Source organism: Panthera uncia, assembly GCF_023721935.1.
Source record: "Panthera uncia isolate 11264 chromosome C1 unlocalized genomic scaffold, Puncia_PCG_1.0 HiC_scaffold_3, whole genome shotgun sequence".
Lineage (NCBI taxonomy): Eukaryota > Metazoa > Chordata > Mammalia > Carnivora > Felidae > Panthera > Panthera uncia.
Genome location: NW_026057584.1, coordinates 14,434,784 through 14,451,600, shown reverse-complemented (window position 1 = coordinate 14,451,600; position 16,817 = coordinate 14,434,784). Strand labels below are relative to the sequence as shown.

At 44.7% G+C, this 16,817-nt stretch overlaps 1 protein-coding gene across 1 annotated transcript in view; it reads right to left on the bottom strand.

Moving 5' to 3' along the window:
* WDFY1 (WD repeat and FYVE domain containing 1) overlaps positions 1-12,631 on the bottom strand; it is a 45,889-nt gene extending 33,258 nt beyond the window's left edge. Inside the window, exon 1 of the mRNA XM_049615843.1 lies at positions 12,419-12,631. Coding sequence (XP_049471800.1) covers positions 12,419-12,555 — 137 coding nt within the window. The 5' untranslated portion in view covers positions 12,556-12,631. The remainder of the gene's footprint in view (positions 1-12,418) is intronic.
* Positions 12,632-16,817: the final 4,186 nt, after the last annotated feature.

The following is a 16,817-nucleotide window of genomic DNA, read 5'->3' as shown; positions in this document are numbered from 1 at the left end:
CAAATCAACTCCAAAAGTTGTGCGTCATAGACACACTGGCATCTCAAAGAAGGAAGGACTCAGTGCCACAGGCTCTTCCTTGGGTCCTCTCGTGAGAAGAGCGATACTCAAAGGCAGAAAAGGCGGCCGGAGAAGGGGAAACCCTAAAGGTTATCTCTTCCAGCCAATCATCTAACCTGGAAAGGTCTAATTTTAAGTCTGCAAAGCTCAGAATGATATTCAAAATAGCCCAAGGTCAAAATGGAACCTACCTAGACACCGGCATTTTTTGAAACGTAGTATCATTTCCCTTAGAGGACAAACATTAGTACTGTACTTTGGCTTGCACCCAGCTGACACACTGGGAAACTGGCAAGACTTAAATGATCTCATGGGATGTTTCGGTTGAAAATCGATCATATCCGGGCTGCGAGAAGCCCATCCTTTCTTGGGAATCAAGTTCCAAAATCGGCACTTGACCTTGACAAGGTCTCTTTGTAGTCACACCTTCTATCTGGAACCCTGCCTCTTCTCTTTTCAAGCCAATCTCTTTCCCTTCCTTCCACAACAACGCTAAAATCTCTCACTTTCAAGATGAAATCAAGACAGTGCTAGGTTTAACCCCTAACACTCCCGCACTCCCAAGAACCTATGCATTAAACAAAGTTGTATAATTTCTACTAAATAATATAGGAATGTGTTTTGTATGGTGTTTAGAATAGGTCTCATTTGGTTTAAAGAATGACTGCAAAAACAGGCTTAAGTTGGGCTGTTTATTTAAAAAGTCAACAAATGGGGCACGTGGGTGGCTCAGTCAGTTAAGCGTCCGACTTCAGCTCAGGTCACGATCTCACAGCCCGTGGGTTCAAGCCCTGTGTCGGGCTCTGCGCTGACAGCTCAGAACCTGGAGCCTGCTTCGGATTCTGTGTGTCCCTCTCTCTCTGCCCCTCCCCCACTCGTACTCTGCCCCTCTCTCTCTCAAAAGTAAATAAAACATTAAAAAAAAATTTAGGGGCGTCTGGGTGGCTCAGTCAGTTGGGCGTCCGACTTCAGCTCGGGTCATGATCTCACAGTCTGTGAGTTCGAGCCCCGCGTTGGGCTCTGTGCTGACAGCCCAGAGCCTGGAGCCTGCTTCGGATTCTCTGTCTCCCTCTCTCTCCGCCCCTCCCCTGCTCATGCTCTGTCTCTCTCTGTCTCAAAAATAAATAAAAATATTAAAAAAATTTTTTTTTAATTAAAAAAAAGTTAACAAATTCCACAGGCTGAGAACATTTACTATTAAATAAATTGGGGGGAAAATCTATTCAATAAGTTCTAAGCAACACAATACAGTTTGTGACATTTATAGGAGAAAACTATTAAAAACTCCAGGATGTTATTAAGAGACCATATAATCACAGAGTATCAAGATCAGATGGTTTTATTTCTACAAAACCACAATATTGCCTGCCTAGACGAATGTCTAAGCTGCTTTCTCTACTGAGTTAAGATACAACAGCTTAACTTTTCCTTTAATATTTTGACAAGTTTACACCCACGCACCTCAACTCATTTTCTGTTTTGCTTGCTGCTTATTCTAGCCATTTTTCTAGAGGATGGATTTTCTTTGAGATTCCAAGACCATGTCAATCTGAAAAAAAAAAGTCTTGCCTTACAACCGAAATCTTAGAAACTGGTTGATCTTTGCGAGGCTCTATTTTTAAGCTATCTTAAAACAATAGCTTGATAGTTTTCCGAAAGGTACTTAGAAAGGAAATGTGTCATTTCTTTCAGGGTCTGCATACAATTTTTTTTAGACTTCTCCCCGCTAAGATTACCTACCTCTACCTCCTCCGGCCTCCTAGTTAGAGAAGCCGGGACTTCCATACAGCTGCGGCATTTTCCGCGCGTAGATGAGAAAAGGTATTTCTGTGTGAGACGGTAACGTTACATATGCATCGTCACGCTGCCTGCACGCTGCTACCCACGCCTTATTTGTCCGCCAGTCTTCAGCAAGGTGGATGGTCCGCTTATTTTCTAGACAAACGAAAAGCCAACGCTGGCCTGTACTTTCTTGTTTTACAGGTTTCGAACTGAAACGTGTTTAAAAATGCGGGGGTGAGCAAACGGACAACTGAAAACAATAATAAAACGCCATCGCTAGGGTTCTCATAATTTTGCGTCAGCACCGCAAATCAGAACCAGCTCTTTGGCAAGAATTCGTTCCATATGGTGAGCAAAAACATTTCCCGCCTAACACTGCTGGTTCTGCTACCAACAGTCATGACAACAACAAAGTGATTGAGACACTCCATGCTTGGCAACTGATTCTGAAGACATCAGTTCATAGGAAAAAAAGAATTACGCATTTAAAAAAAGTTACTCCGAGCACTATTCAAAGGAGTAAAAACTGGGGGGGGATGTTAAATAATGAAATGGGCTCCAGGCATATTAATTCAACGGCTTACGCAGTCATTACAAATAGTTATGAAAACCATGGGTTCGTGATAAGCTACTTGAATTAACAGGCTGGTGTAGCCGTTAAAAATAGTTGCCAAGACCATGAATCCATGAGAAAAGGTTTATGAAATGTTAGTTTTTTTTTTTTAAAGCATAATGTAAAATTACAGAGCTAACTTCCGTAACCGGGCTGAGCAGGACCAGTAGGAGAGGAGAAGGAACGCACCTGTGAGACAGCCGAGACCTATGGCTCCCTGTTGGGGTGGGGGGTGGTCCTGGAGCCCTGACATCCAGAGAACTGCGGGGTCCCCCACCTCCAATCAATAAGCAGAAGAACAAGCCAACAATCAAACAAGGAGGAGGTATCTTGTGTGACGTCAAGACAGCCATCTAAATGTGAAGACTTTTCACTCGGCAAGAATGTGTCTGTCAAATCATTCCCAACAAGCGCAAACCAGGCTGAGGGGTAAAACAGGCCTCAGATTAGAAGCTCCAGTGCCAAGGGCGGGCACTAGAATCAGAGCAATCTCCAGCAGGGTGCAGACCCTTCTCTTTCTTTCGTAAGGCAGATCCTAAGAGGCTCTGGTCATCCCTCACGGGAGGTTCTCCTTCGGAGATTCGTACTGTCCTCAACAGGAACTCACGCCACGGGTGAGGGCCTGACGTCTGGAGCGTGTCATGCCCCCACGGGGTCTAGTCAAGGATCTGATGCATCCAGGAGGCCAGTGCAGAGGGTCAAGGACGCCCAGAGCTCATAAGGAGACTCGGACCGGGACACAGGGTTAGAGACACTGGGCGAACAGAGAATGTCACGCCCCGGGAGCGGTGAGCAGGGGGCACAGCCCCACAAAGGAATCAGATGCAGAAAGGCAGAGAAAAGAAGACACCCAAAGGCCCGGGGGCACCGGGCCTGAAAGAGACACGGCAATAAAAAACCATGCCTCCTGATCAACACGTGGCCCTGCCTGACCTCTTCTAAGTTCACAGTAGTGAACTGTAGCGGCAGACAAAGCTGCTTCCTGTATTCTAGACACACATTCGGATTCGAGAAAGACGACGTCGGTCGAGAACGTGATGCCACATCCTCATGGCAAAGATGACAGCCAGGACCTTCATTTTATACTTAGGGAGACGGAAGGAAGGAGAGTCCAGGCCCTAAAATCAAACAAACCAACGTCAATTTCTTTGGCCGTTTTGTCCAATTCCATTGCTCTTATGTCAGAGGATGATGAAAATTCGCATTTCAAAACATTACAAAAGTAAATAATTCAAAGCGAAGAGGCTTTACGTGATAAATAACAAGTAAAACAAGTAAAAAAAAAAAAAAAAAAAGCTTTTCAGAGAATTCCACATTTTGTGCTCCGTAACCCCTAAACAATAAGGAAACATGAAGCGTTACTTTTTTTCCTCCAAACAAATCCAGACTGTGGAAAAGTCTACAACTAATTTCAAAGCTCTCATTTAGTTCAAAGAAACACTGACTTCTGTGCTAAACAGGAGCAGTATTCTTACAAAGTCTCTCTCGATTAAGACATATTCTGTGTATTTTATTATATACTGTATTTTTACAGAATAAGCTAGAAAGAAAAAATGTTAAGAAAATCATAAGGAAAATAATTTATAGTTTATACCATAAACTATATGTACCATAAACATATAAAATAATTTATAATTTATACCATACTATAGAAAATCCACATATAAGTGGCCCTGCACAGTTCAAAGTCATGTTGTTCTGTTCCAGGAAGGGTCAACTGTACTTGCTGTTTTAAGCCACTAAATTTTAAAGTGGTTTGTTTCATAGCAATAACCAAATGATACAATTCTACCTGTTCCACAAATAGAATACCTTTAAGAATACTGAGGATTCTGACCTTAAAAATTAAAAAAAAAAAAAAAAAAAAAAAAAAAGCATTTGGCATTTACTGAGTACCAAGGATTTAAATGTACTGAATAAACAAATAAGTCCACTTCAACCTTTAAGTGAAATACAGGATCTTCACTTTACACAGATCTTAATTTGAATCCCAAGAAACTAAAGAAGTTACTGTAAAAGCTAAATCAAGTTATTTCTCTTAATTAAATATCAGTCAATATTGTTCATCCTATTAAGGATCATAATTCTGCATGTTCTTTTACCTTACTATAGCAGATACATGAAACGCAGACTAAAAACCACAAGTCTGGTTAAGAATGAAGTACTTATTCCAGGAAGACTTAGTCTGTGATCTTCTCCAAGATATGCCTGCCTGATGATCAGAATGGGTAAAGAGGCTCCTTTTATCACTTCTGGTCCCTCTGATTCCCTCAAAGAGTGATAAAAAGCAAGTTAAACATATAGTTTAGGAAATCAAGTCGATAAAGCCTCCTCTGCTTAAGCTGGACTAGAGGAGGAAGGCAGACAGAGTCAAAGCATGGTTTTTCCTTGTGAAAAGTACGTATCTCAAACCAGAAGGCATCTTGTGGGAGTGGTGATTAATTTCATTTTTTAACCTGAAACTCCATGAGAACGCACATCTGGATCCAATACATTTTATTTTCCAGTACGATTACCTTGAAAATCATGCCTACACTTTTGATAAATAGATTCAAAGAGCACACGAGGTCTTTGGCAAAATCATAAGGCCAAATTCTGTCTCGCTTGACACAGCAGCATTTATAAAACGAGATCTTTTTTGAAAACTCTCAAAAACCACCCTAATCATCCCCAAACAGCTAAATGAAAGCAATTCAACCATCTTTACATTATAAACTGATATACCAGCATTATTCAATTAACCAATTAAACACAAAATACAGACGATAGCATATGTTACAAATTAAGTGCAAGGCCTGATTCTTTTAAACTCTTACAATAGTACGTTTGAGGAAATCTGATTTTCTGGTCACTCGTAAGGCTGCTGATACTATTTCATATCTTGATAAACCACCAAGCATCTCTGTTACCATCAGCAAAGGATATTTTTTCCTACTCTGACTACCTTCAGGGGCTACAGACATAACGGGTAATTCTGGTAGCCTCCATGCTTTCTATAACATGAGGATGTTAGCCTGCAAGAGGAAGAAAAGGATGTGGTCATCAATGCAATCTGCTTTTATCAAATAAAGAGCAGTTTCCTTTCAGCCAAGTCTCTTGAACTCTGCCCTCTTCATTCCTGCCACAGAAAGAAGCTTTTCTCCTTTGGTAACAAAAGGGGAAAACACTAGATTTTTATTGAATTGACCATCTAAACGGAAAGGCAGGGAAATCGGCCTCTTTTCACTGAGGCTAATTAGATTGGCTGAGAAAAATTTAAATTTCCATCTCCTTTCCCAGGGAAGGAATTCAACTGTCCACGATGATGACTCCTGATTTTGTCACAGGCAGATCTCTATCCCAGGAGGGAGGCCCCTTGTGTGGCATCTCCCCGGGCTCCTGAGGGAAGAACGCTTCTCCAGAAGCCAGATGGCTGCTTTTCTGCTTTTCTACCTGCAGGTATTTTATTTTTCACTTGAGGAACCATTCCTGCTGTTACCTGTTCACTATTAGCATCGAGATGATTTCTTGTGACCTCTGTGCTATCAAGAAGACTAAAAGCCATCAGAACCTCTAGGAACAGGAGCAATCCAGGCAGGATGCAGTCAATTTAGGGGCTGTGCAAAGCTTTCTTAACTTCCAAAAAAAAAAAAAAAAGTTCAAACTCTATCCCCAGCCTAGTCTTGAAACACAAGGTTAAACTCACCCCAGAGAAGCACAGTTTGAGGAACTAGGAAGAGTAGCCTGGTTTCCAATTCTGTTCCATGCTTTATTCCTACCAGGTCTGTTTAGTGATTCACTCATACTAACATCATACTAACATGATTCACTCATCTGGATTTTATGAGACCACGGCATGCCTGCTTTCCTTCTATGAGTCTAGAATTTTGTCAAGTGCTACGGCCAGCCCCCCATAAAAGCAGCGGGTCTTGAGTCTCTAATGAGCTTCCTGGTAGACAGTATTTTACAGATGTGGACATAACACAGGAGCACTTCCTGTGTGACTCCCCAGGGCAAGGACTCATGGAAGGTGACTCTGAGTTCCTCTGGACTTCAACCATTCCTTTCCTTTCACCGATTCCGTTTTGTGTCCTTTGTAATAAATCATGGCCATGAGGACAACCATCTCCTAGTGAATCATCGAACCGAGGGGGTGATCTTGGGGCCCCCAAACACAGCAGGGCAAAGATTTTATGAGGAAAAACTAATGACTGACATGACTTGTAAATGACCAAATACGGAAATGATGAGAAGGCACAACTCAAAGACCGTTACAAGAACTTAGGTTTGTAAGTCACTCCGAAAATGGTATTGCTTTATTTATACAGGAAAAACTATTTTATTGAGACACACACACACACACACACACACACACACACACAGAGTAAGCAGATATCTTTAGCTTTTGATGAGATTAAAGTAATTAAATGGGAAATAACAGCCAACATATATATGGTGCTTTCTCTGTGCTGGGCACTGTTCAGTGTACTTTGCATACTAATTCATCTAAATCTCACAAAACCGTGAGGCAGATACTATTCCCATTTTGCAGATGAGAAAACTATGGCACAGAAAGAATAAGTAACCTGCACCAGGTCACACGGCTGGGATTCAAACTCTGGCATTCTGGATCCAGAATCTGTTCTTAACTATGCTATAAAAAGAAAATGAGCATCACAAAGAAGGGCCACTCTAACGAGAGAGGAATAAATGCTTCTTCCCTTCTCACTTCTTGCTTTTATTTTCTAACACAAATCAAAGAGTCTACTTTTAGGCACTGCATGAAAACAAAAACACAGCAGTTAACGCCCTGGTTATCTGTACAGGCTAACAACTTCCGGCTATGCCAGGTTTTCTCCTAAGCATAACACTTAAAAATCAAGTGGTTTATTCGAAATTGTTTCTGCATGAACAGTTAGTAAAGATACACTCTTTCCCTCAAACCATCTTTTCAGTCTTAGAAATGCCTAAAAGGAAATACACATATTAAGTAAACAGCTGGCATAACAATAATAAGAAAAGAAGATGCCACAAAAAATATGCTACGAGTTGGTTTTCTGTCATTGTTATCGTTTCCCAAACTAAGCGCAACATCCTAAAATATTTCACAACACAGGAGCTCTGCCTTTGTTTGACTTAGGCCAAGCAAAATTTCTTCTCCAGGAAATCAATCGTGGCCTCCGGGCCCCTGATGCAACAATAGCATAAGCACGCTCATCCTCAAACTGTTTCCCAAAATTGAAGACCTCAGGACCACAGCCCTAACTTATTTCTAAGGTTTTATCATAAAGGTTTTTTTCTGTTTTTAATTCTATCCTCCAACTGACTCTAAATTTTTGATGCAGTCCCCAGCAAAACAGTTCAAAAGGCCGGTGTGTCCAGGGAATGGGTTTTCGCTGTCTCACCACATTGCAGTTCTATTCTGAAAGCAGTCTCGTCTTCTGTTTCCACTCTCAGGAAAATGACTGCTGTAGCTCAAGCCCTTCAACTTACCGCTCAGGTTATTGCTTTTATTTTTACAGTTTCCTCGACTAGAGAGACAATCATACTTTATTCACTGAGGAATTTTTCTTTGTAAAGTCCACGCATGTATCATTCTTCTGTTTTGCATGCTCAAAAACTGCCCGTTTCAAAGTGCAGGCAACTGGAAACTGAAGAGTTTAGGGTAATTACCACTGTAACAAAATCTACATGAATGCATACAAAAGAGTAGGGCCGTTTTCTGTTAACCCTTTGCGGCCCAGTAACCCCGAATGTTTCTGCCAAAACCATGACCGGTGGGTGACCCCAGCATGATGCAATTAAGCTCGGTATCCCACACCGGTTTAATACTCTGAGCGGATTGTTCGCATTAGCTTTGTCATATACACAGTTTGGTTTCAATGGGAAATAAACTCGTGCATGTAACAAATGACTCCAGGCAAATGTATCCCAGAAACTGACATAAAAGAGGACAGACAAGGTATAAACGGTGTTCCCTCCCAGTGGGCCTACACAAGCAAGCACCGTGACCCGGAACTTGCAGAACCGGGGTTCTCAAAGTGGGGTTCCTGGGCCAGCAGCAAAAACAGCACTGGGAACGTGGAAGCGAGGCAAACTCTCGGGCCCCAGCGCAGCCTTGCTGAAGCGGAATCTCTGGGGCAGGGCCCAGCTATCTGTGTTTTAACAAGGCCTCCATTTGGTTCTGATACATGCTCAAGTTTGAGAACCACTGTCTAGAGAGAGCAGATAAGTAAGTACATTAAGCCGAAACCAGGGTATCTCAGCCACGACACCGCGGACATCTGGAGCCGGTAATTCTTTCTGCGAGGTGCTGCCTCGTGCATTACAAGGTGTGGCGTGTCATCTCTGGCCTCTACCCACCGGATGCCAGCAATACCCTCCTACAGTCGTGACAACTGAAATGTCTCCAGATATTGCCAAATGTGCCCTGGCTGGCAAAGTCACCCCTCACTGAGAACCAGTTTTCGAAACTGTCAAAGGCCCTCCGCGGTAGGGTGCATACCCTATGTGTTCTAGGAGGCTCCCAGCAGGGCCTGGGGTAGCACCTGCAAGGGACATGCACTGCTGTTTCCCCGGCAAAACAAATGGACACTCACACGGCATGGGATAAATCGAGATTACAAACGGTCTCATCTATTCAAGTGGTAGCACCAGTGAGTTTTCGGGCCCAGTTTACAAACAGAAACCACTTTTGACTTTAAATTTTTTTTTTTTCAACGTTTTTTATTTATGTTTGGGACAGAGAGAGACAGAGCATGAACGGGGGAGGGGCAGAGAGAGAGGGAGACACAGAATCGGAAACAGGCTCCAGGCTCCGAGCCATCAGCCCAGAGCCTGACGCGGGGCTCGAACTCACGGACCGCGAGATCGTGACCTGGCTGAAGTCGGACGCTTAACCGACTGCGCCACCCAGGCGCCCCCACTTTTGACTTTTAGAATGTACTGAATTTTGGAGCTCCCGATGAGGGAAGTGACTGTACTACCCACCTCAAGGGGAGATGTGAGGACTGGATGCCGCCGAATACATGGGTTCAATTCTGTACCAACCGAGAGAGGAACTTTTTTTTTTTAATTTAAATTTTCGTTCAGTAACACACAGCACAACAATGGCTTCAGGAGTAGAATTCAGTGATTCATCACTCACATACAACACCCAGTGCCCATCACAAGCCCATCTAGCCCACCTCCCATCCCTCTCCCTCCATCAATCCTTGTGGTTGCTTTCCCTCTCCCCCTCCCCACCCAGAGAGAAGGGGCTTTTAAAAGGTTAGCTATTGTTATTTCCAATGTACAAATTCTGATCGCGTCGCTTGCTTTGAAGTCTTTGATAGTTCCTCACTAGCTACGAACTAAGGTCAAATTCCTAACAGTGGCATACAAAGAAGGCCCTTCCAAAACGGGACACTAGGACCGTCCGGCTCTCAGTACTCTCTCCTGCCATGGCCACTCATCCCCACTTTGCTCCGGTCACCTAGAAGTGACGGTGGTTCTTTATTCCCTCCTGTTCTTTCCATCTGCCTGGAACAGGGATGTGTGTCCTCCTCCCTTCACACAGCCCACTTCTCTATCCAGTGACATCTCCTCTAGGAGACTTTCCTACACTCTTTCCTCTGTGTCTCCCCAACACCCTAGAAGCCGAGAGCACAGGGCATCTCTTCAACCAGTCTGTCCAGTCCTTTGGAAGCAGAGATTTTGGCATTACTGGTGTCTCTACACTACAGGTCCAGCACACAGTAAGTGTCTAATAAATGCTTGTTTGATAAATAAGGGCGGTCAGTGTTCTGTTTCCTCCATATGCTGGTTTCATCGGGTCAAGGGCCATAAAAATCAATGAATCAGAAGTTAGGAGGGCAAGTGCTGTGGCTTTTGATCCCTGTTGTATTCCCCAGAGCCTGGCACTCAATAGGTACAGTATTTCTAAATATATGAATGCATGAGTGAATAAATGATTGAACAGTAAGACACCTATTTATGACAATGTAAAGACAGACCCCCACATCCAACAACAAAAACCCATAGCCACGTGCTTTCATAAATCTCATAAAGGCACCTGCTAAGAAACGTCCTACCTTCAAGAAAGCTCCATGGCCTGAAACACAAATTAGAAACACAAGGCTCTAACAACCTTCACCTGGTCCAGTCATCAGCAAAGGCCTTGCTGCGTCTGAGTTAAAAAAAAAAAAAAAAAAAAAAAAAAGAGCTGATCTAAGGCTCCCCCCAGAACATTTCAGTCCCAGAGCAGCTAAGTAATCACTTTCCATAAAACATTTATCAGCACTGCTCCTGGCCAGTAATCTCAAATATTCAGCAATTTACCCAACATGCATGAGTCATGGATAAGATATTTTACTGAATAAGATAGCTAAGTTTTATGAAATGTTGTCTGCATCTAAGTTGATTATCACGCAAATATCATTCTTGTGCCCTTTGCCTTTTTTTCACATTCCCTTCGTCTCCCTGTGGCTCATATCCCCCTCTCCCATTCCCTGCCTGCCTCTGCACACCAACACCCAGGTCTTTTGCAATCACTCCCCACCTCCTCTGAGGTTGGCTACATTATACAAGCCAGGAGAGGCTATTGCCTGCTCATAATAACCAGACTCGAAAAGCAAAATACAAAGGTCAACTAGGCAACCCAGGAGGCTTCAAGTTTTCCGTGCCCAGAACAGGCCCTCAGATGTTGCTTACTTCAAAAGAAAGGACCACAAAAAGCTGTCAGCTCTAAGCAAAGAACAGTACCTTCCATTTCCAGAAAGCCTTTTGGCTTCTGGAATATCACCATTTAAGAGCACTCATTGTAGCAAGGAAACACAATTTCACTCAGCAAACATCGTCATTTCTTCCAAATTCCTATTGTAAAGCCACAAACCTAAACTTTCAGGGTTTTAAAAACACTGAAGTTTTAAAACAAACCGTATCTCTCCAATCCAATCGCGCTGCCCTGGGCAGACCAAAAAGGTAAGAGTCCTGGGTTGCATTTCTGGCTTCAGCAGTATCTCTGGGGCTTTCCTAGGGCCTCAACTTCCTCTTGGTAAAATGACAAAATCGCACCAGATCAGTGTTTCCCAAATGTGTGAAGGGCATTCTTCAAAGCCAGTTGTCTTAGTACAAGAATGAGATGACTTCAGGTGCACACAGGATAACATACTCTAGTTATTAGTTTAATTCTTTATGGCAGGTGATACTGGGTTTCTGCTAATAGTGGAAAACACATTTTTCTTTAAAATAAAAGCACCCAACCTTTTAAAAAATAAGTCTCTTTTAGGAAAGAAAAACAAAACTATGTAGTAAATAGAGTTCAGCGGGTCCCAGCAGCTGTGAAGCAGAAGGGAGACAGTGAGTGCTCCTGGAGATTTGCTGAGAGAGGGGAATCCTTCGCAGCAGGACCCGAGGTCACCTGCCTCCAATACTCCTGGCTCAGAGGTTTGGAACTGACTGCGGAAGGCCAAGAAATCCCCCAGAGGTCGCGACGCTTTCGAGGGGCAAGCAAAACCCCACAAAGGAGAGGCAGGGACGGGGGTCCCGGGCTAGACAGGCGCGGTGGGGGTCACCGACGGGAGAGGCGCGACGGGAAGGGGGTACCCCTATGGAGGGGCGCGGCGGGAGGGAGTCGCCGACTGGAATGGGCACGGAGGGTCCGGGGTCCCGAGCTGGAAGGGGCGTGGATCCTGGGCTAGAATGGCGCGGTGGGGGTCACTGACTGAAGGCGCGCATTGGGACAGGGATCCTCGGTTGGAAGGGCGCTATGGGACCGCGAGAGGAGGTCCCCCGCTGGAGGGGGCGGTGAGACCGTGGTCCCGAGCTAGAGGGGTGCAGTGAAGGTCCCAGACCGGAGGGGCGCGGCGAGGTCCCGGGGGCCGAGGACGCCCCCTCCCGGAGAGGGACGAGGCCGCCGACCCCACGATCCCCACACCCTGCCGCCGGCGGGAGTACGGGCCGCCCCCGTCGCGCCTCCGCCGGCGCACGACCCGCCGGCCCTACCTGTCCTCGCTGGCCGTGATGACGCCGTCCTCCTTGGGGATGAGAAGCGCGGCCGTGACGGCGTCCTGGTGCCCCTCGATCTTGCTCAGCAGCACCGGGCGGCTGCTCTGCGGCCTGGAGTGGATTTCGGCCGCCATGTTCGCACGACGGCGGCGGCGGCAGCGGCCTCCCGGGCGGGAAGCCCATCAGCTGACGGCCGGGCGGGCGGGGACGCGCCGGTTCCGCTCGGGCTCCCGGGGCCGCGTGGGCGCCGCGCCGCCGTAAGCTCCCGAGTGCTGCCGCCCGCGCCCGTATTGCCTGGGGAAGCCGCGCAGCCGAAAACTCCGAAGCCGGGAGAGAGCCCCGGAGGCCGTCTCCCAACAAGTGGGGAAGTGACAAAGGTTGAAAGGTAAAGGCATTCACCCAGGAGTGGATTGAGCCGTTGGAGGGGACGAGGAACTGTCCCCCAAACCAGAGCCTTCTGGAAATAATGATACTACGTCGTGCTTCTTCTTAGAAGCCATTGTTTGGAAGATTTCGAAGATGTGGCAAGCGTGAAAAAATACAGTGCCATTTTTAGAATCCTCGAAAGACAGTCGGTGACACTCATTGAGTGGTGACTCTATACCAGGCACTATCCCCATTTCCTGACACGGATTATCTTATTTAGTGCTGAAAACAACTTTAAGAGATGGAGAGATAGAGCTCTTGTATTCTCTTTGTAGCCGTGAGAAAACTGGACCACGAAGAAGTTAAATCACTTGCTTTAGGGCGCACGGCTATTAGAAAGAGAAAACTCCAGGAGATGGCGTGGTGCTGTGATCCAGATGTCAGTGCTGCCGGGAGCTGGCCCAGCGCTGACAGCTGCTTCCTGCGGAACATAAACACCAAACAATGCCACTCCATAATCATATATAAACACAGCCAAAACATGAAATTGTCCAAACCACACAAATGAACAAACATCCCTCTATGCTGGCTAACAAGAGTGACTCCTGTTTCTTTACCAGTTAGTTCCAGCTTTAGCCTCTGCCTAGCCTTCCTTCCTCTAGACAAGATTTAGTAAAAGCTCCAATCATAGAATTACCCCCATTTCCTGACAGAATCCAGTCCAGTCCAGAGGATAGCCCTTCTTCCTTAAGTCCTCCCTAAAATCACCGAACACAAACCTAAATCCTACAGTAAGTTCTATCACTAAGGCCGCATAATTCCCACGATATGCCTTCTCCTGCCAGTTAGCAACCAACCCAACGTGATCAAGTACAGGTGCGTTCCTGGTGGCTTTTGGCTAGAGCACATCAAGAGCTGCTAAGTTACAGTCATGATGGGGACCCAGAAAATCATTGACTCCCAAGACCTCCCCTCTCCAACCCACACTCCCCCCCCATATTATTCTGACCCATGAACTGCAGACTTGCACTAGAGATGTACCGTACCCATGGCTATCCAGCACTTCCAATGTGGCTAGTCCAAACTGAGTTATGGTATGAGTTCAAAATACACGCCGAATTTTAAAGACTTAGTACAAAACAAAACAAAATAAGGGATTTCATTAATAAATTTTATGTTGATTACATGTTGAAATGATAAAATTTAGATACATTCAGTTAGATATTTAAAAAGTTAATGTCACTATATTTAATACAGCTAATAGATTTTAAATCACATATGTGCTTCACCTGGTATTTCTATTGGACTGCGCTATACGAGTACTTTCTTACATGAAGTTAATAACATTTATTCATGGATTTATTTATTCAACAAACATGCATTGTATACCTACTAAGCACCATATTCTGACAAGATTAATAAGACATGGTTCTTGCAAGGCTTTTACAGTGTGATGACTAGACTGAACAACTTTTTTCAAACAACAAACATTTATTGAGTGCGTGCTATGACCCAGACACCAGTCTAAATGTAGCTGTGCTCCAAAGACACAAAGGTTGCTCTACCATTAGGACTTAGATTCCAATGAAAGAACCGGATGATAAACAACAGAAATAACTAGATGACATAGTATATCAGAAGATGTTAAGGGCTGTGAAAAAAATAAAACTGAACAGTGATAGGGGTGATAGAGGGTATGGCAATTTTAAACAGGATGGCATGGAACGTTCCAAGATATGTTGCATAGATCCACCTTCATAGAAGGAAGGCGGGCCACAGATGCTCTCTAGCTTTCAGCTCCTTCAGGGTTTGCCTCAGCTGCAGAGAGCCACCGAGGCTTGACCATGCCCTTCACGGGGCAGCCTGAATTCTGTAACTAAATGAGAGAGGAGTATAGAGGGCTGGCTATTTCAGTCCAGTGTGGGACACACTGATAGGCAGAACTTGCTCCAGAGCTCTCTCATGGGTTGGATGAGAATTTGTCAGGCCTGTATTGCAGCCGACTTCTACCTAATCCTGTTACATCCGCCTCTCTTCATAGATGTGGATTCCTAATAAATATCCCACACACCAATCTCTGTCTCAGTGTCTGCTTCCAGAGAATGCAACCCAAGGGAAGGCCTCATGGAGAGGGTGATGTTTGAGCCGAGAAGGAGAACAGGGAGTAAAACAGGCAGAAGTGTGGAAGAAGTCCTCTCCTGCAAAAGGGCACAGCAAGTGCTAAGGCCCTGAGGTGAGAGCATGCCTGGGAATTTCTAGGGCCGGGAAGGCAGCCAGTGTGGCTGGAGCAGAGTGAGTGAGGGGTACAGAGAGATGAGGAAGAAGGGCCACCGGACAGATAATGTCGCCCCTGGAGGCCATGGTCAGGAGTTTGGCTTTTACTTTAAGTGAGATGGGACACCAGTGGAGGATTTTGAGTGCAGAAAACTACCTTGATCTGCCTTCAGTCTTAAAAGGCAAGGGTGTGAGTCGGGAAGCTAATCAAATAAGGCAGTCGAGAGACAGTGATGGCTTAGAACAGAGTGCAGGCGGTGAGAAGACAATAGAGTCTAGACATTTCTGGAAGGTGGAACCAATGAACTTTGTTGGATATGGGGTATGAAAGAAAGAGGAATCAGGAATGACACCGGGGTGTGTGGGATGACAAACTGAAGAAATTGAGTTGCCTTTTACCGATCTGGGGAAGATGTTTGGGCAAGAAAATGGGGAGTTCAGTTTTGGACGTATGAAGCTTGACATGTCCATTTGGAGTTGTTAGGAGACGATTATGTGCAGGAGTTTTGTATATACACAACTGGGTAGCAGAGAAGTCTGGACTGAACACATAACTTTGGGATTTGAAGGGACATAAATGAAGTGCATCAGGCAGCCCTGGGTGGGGTCTGTTTTCTGAGCCTGGGTCCTAGAACCAAGTAGTCCCATTAGCATATGTTTATTGAATAAACAAACTCATGAATGAATTTTAAAAACTGCTTAATACCTCAACTCCGTGAGTTAGTGGGAAAAGCTTCTTGAGACCCTACATTTTTGCTTTGTATATTACGTTCTCATTGTTGTATTTACTGAGAAACTCTCAAAGACCCGTCCTATTAACATAACATTATTTGTTCCAACTAGATTACTAGATTATTTCTCCCAGTAAATGGACTGTTACAGAAATAATAGTTCCTGTGCTTTCTTCTAACCCATGTATTTGACTAATGTTCAATGAATTTTGTTCACATGCAGTGTAAATTATTGAAACACAAAGACCAATCATGATTTTCTCTCATCCCTTCTGAGAGAATTTGCTTCACCCCAAAATCCATCAGCTTGTCTTATGATACGTGCCAACCTCCATTTCCTCTCTCCCTCCTCAAAGAGAACGCTTTTATAGGCTATGATGAACCATTCAGACTTTCCCTCTTGAAAGGTTAAGAGACCCCAAACTGAGTTGTATGATCTGCCAAAGAAAAACAAGAGCTAGACAATAAAGACAGATTTTACTCAGGAACTATTGCAATAAGGGAAAAGAGACCTGTATATAGAATTCAGCTCAATTCCAAATACAGCATGGACCAGTGGGAATTTATACCCAGGGGGGCTAGGAAGTGTCCATGAACATTAAACTAAGTGGAAACATCAAGGGTAAAGGCGAGGCTGGGTGGGGGAGGATTCTTGACAGGATTCTTCTGAAGGCAGGCCAGGGTGATCAGGTATAATGTGGGGATAGTGGCAGGTGATGAATCTGATTAGCTATCAAGGGTGATCAAGATAGTGAACGTGTGGAATTCTTCCTGAATTGACTCCGGATTCTTGCTGAAAGTGGGCTATGCAGGCCTAACGAAGACAATGAAGCCTAAGGTTGAAGCCTAGTTGAGAAGAGGGCTTAGGGGATCCTGACTATAGTTTGGTCAAGGGGAGAATCCTTATCACAGCCTAATATTAGAGATTCTTGAGTTAAGTAGTGGCATGCCTGGGTCTGTATTTCAGGGAGATGAATGAAGGTGAAGAAAGGAAGGTGCAAGGCCTGGCAAGGAGGTAAGGATAG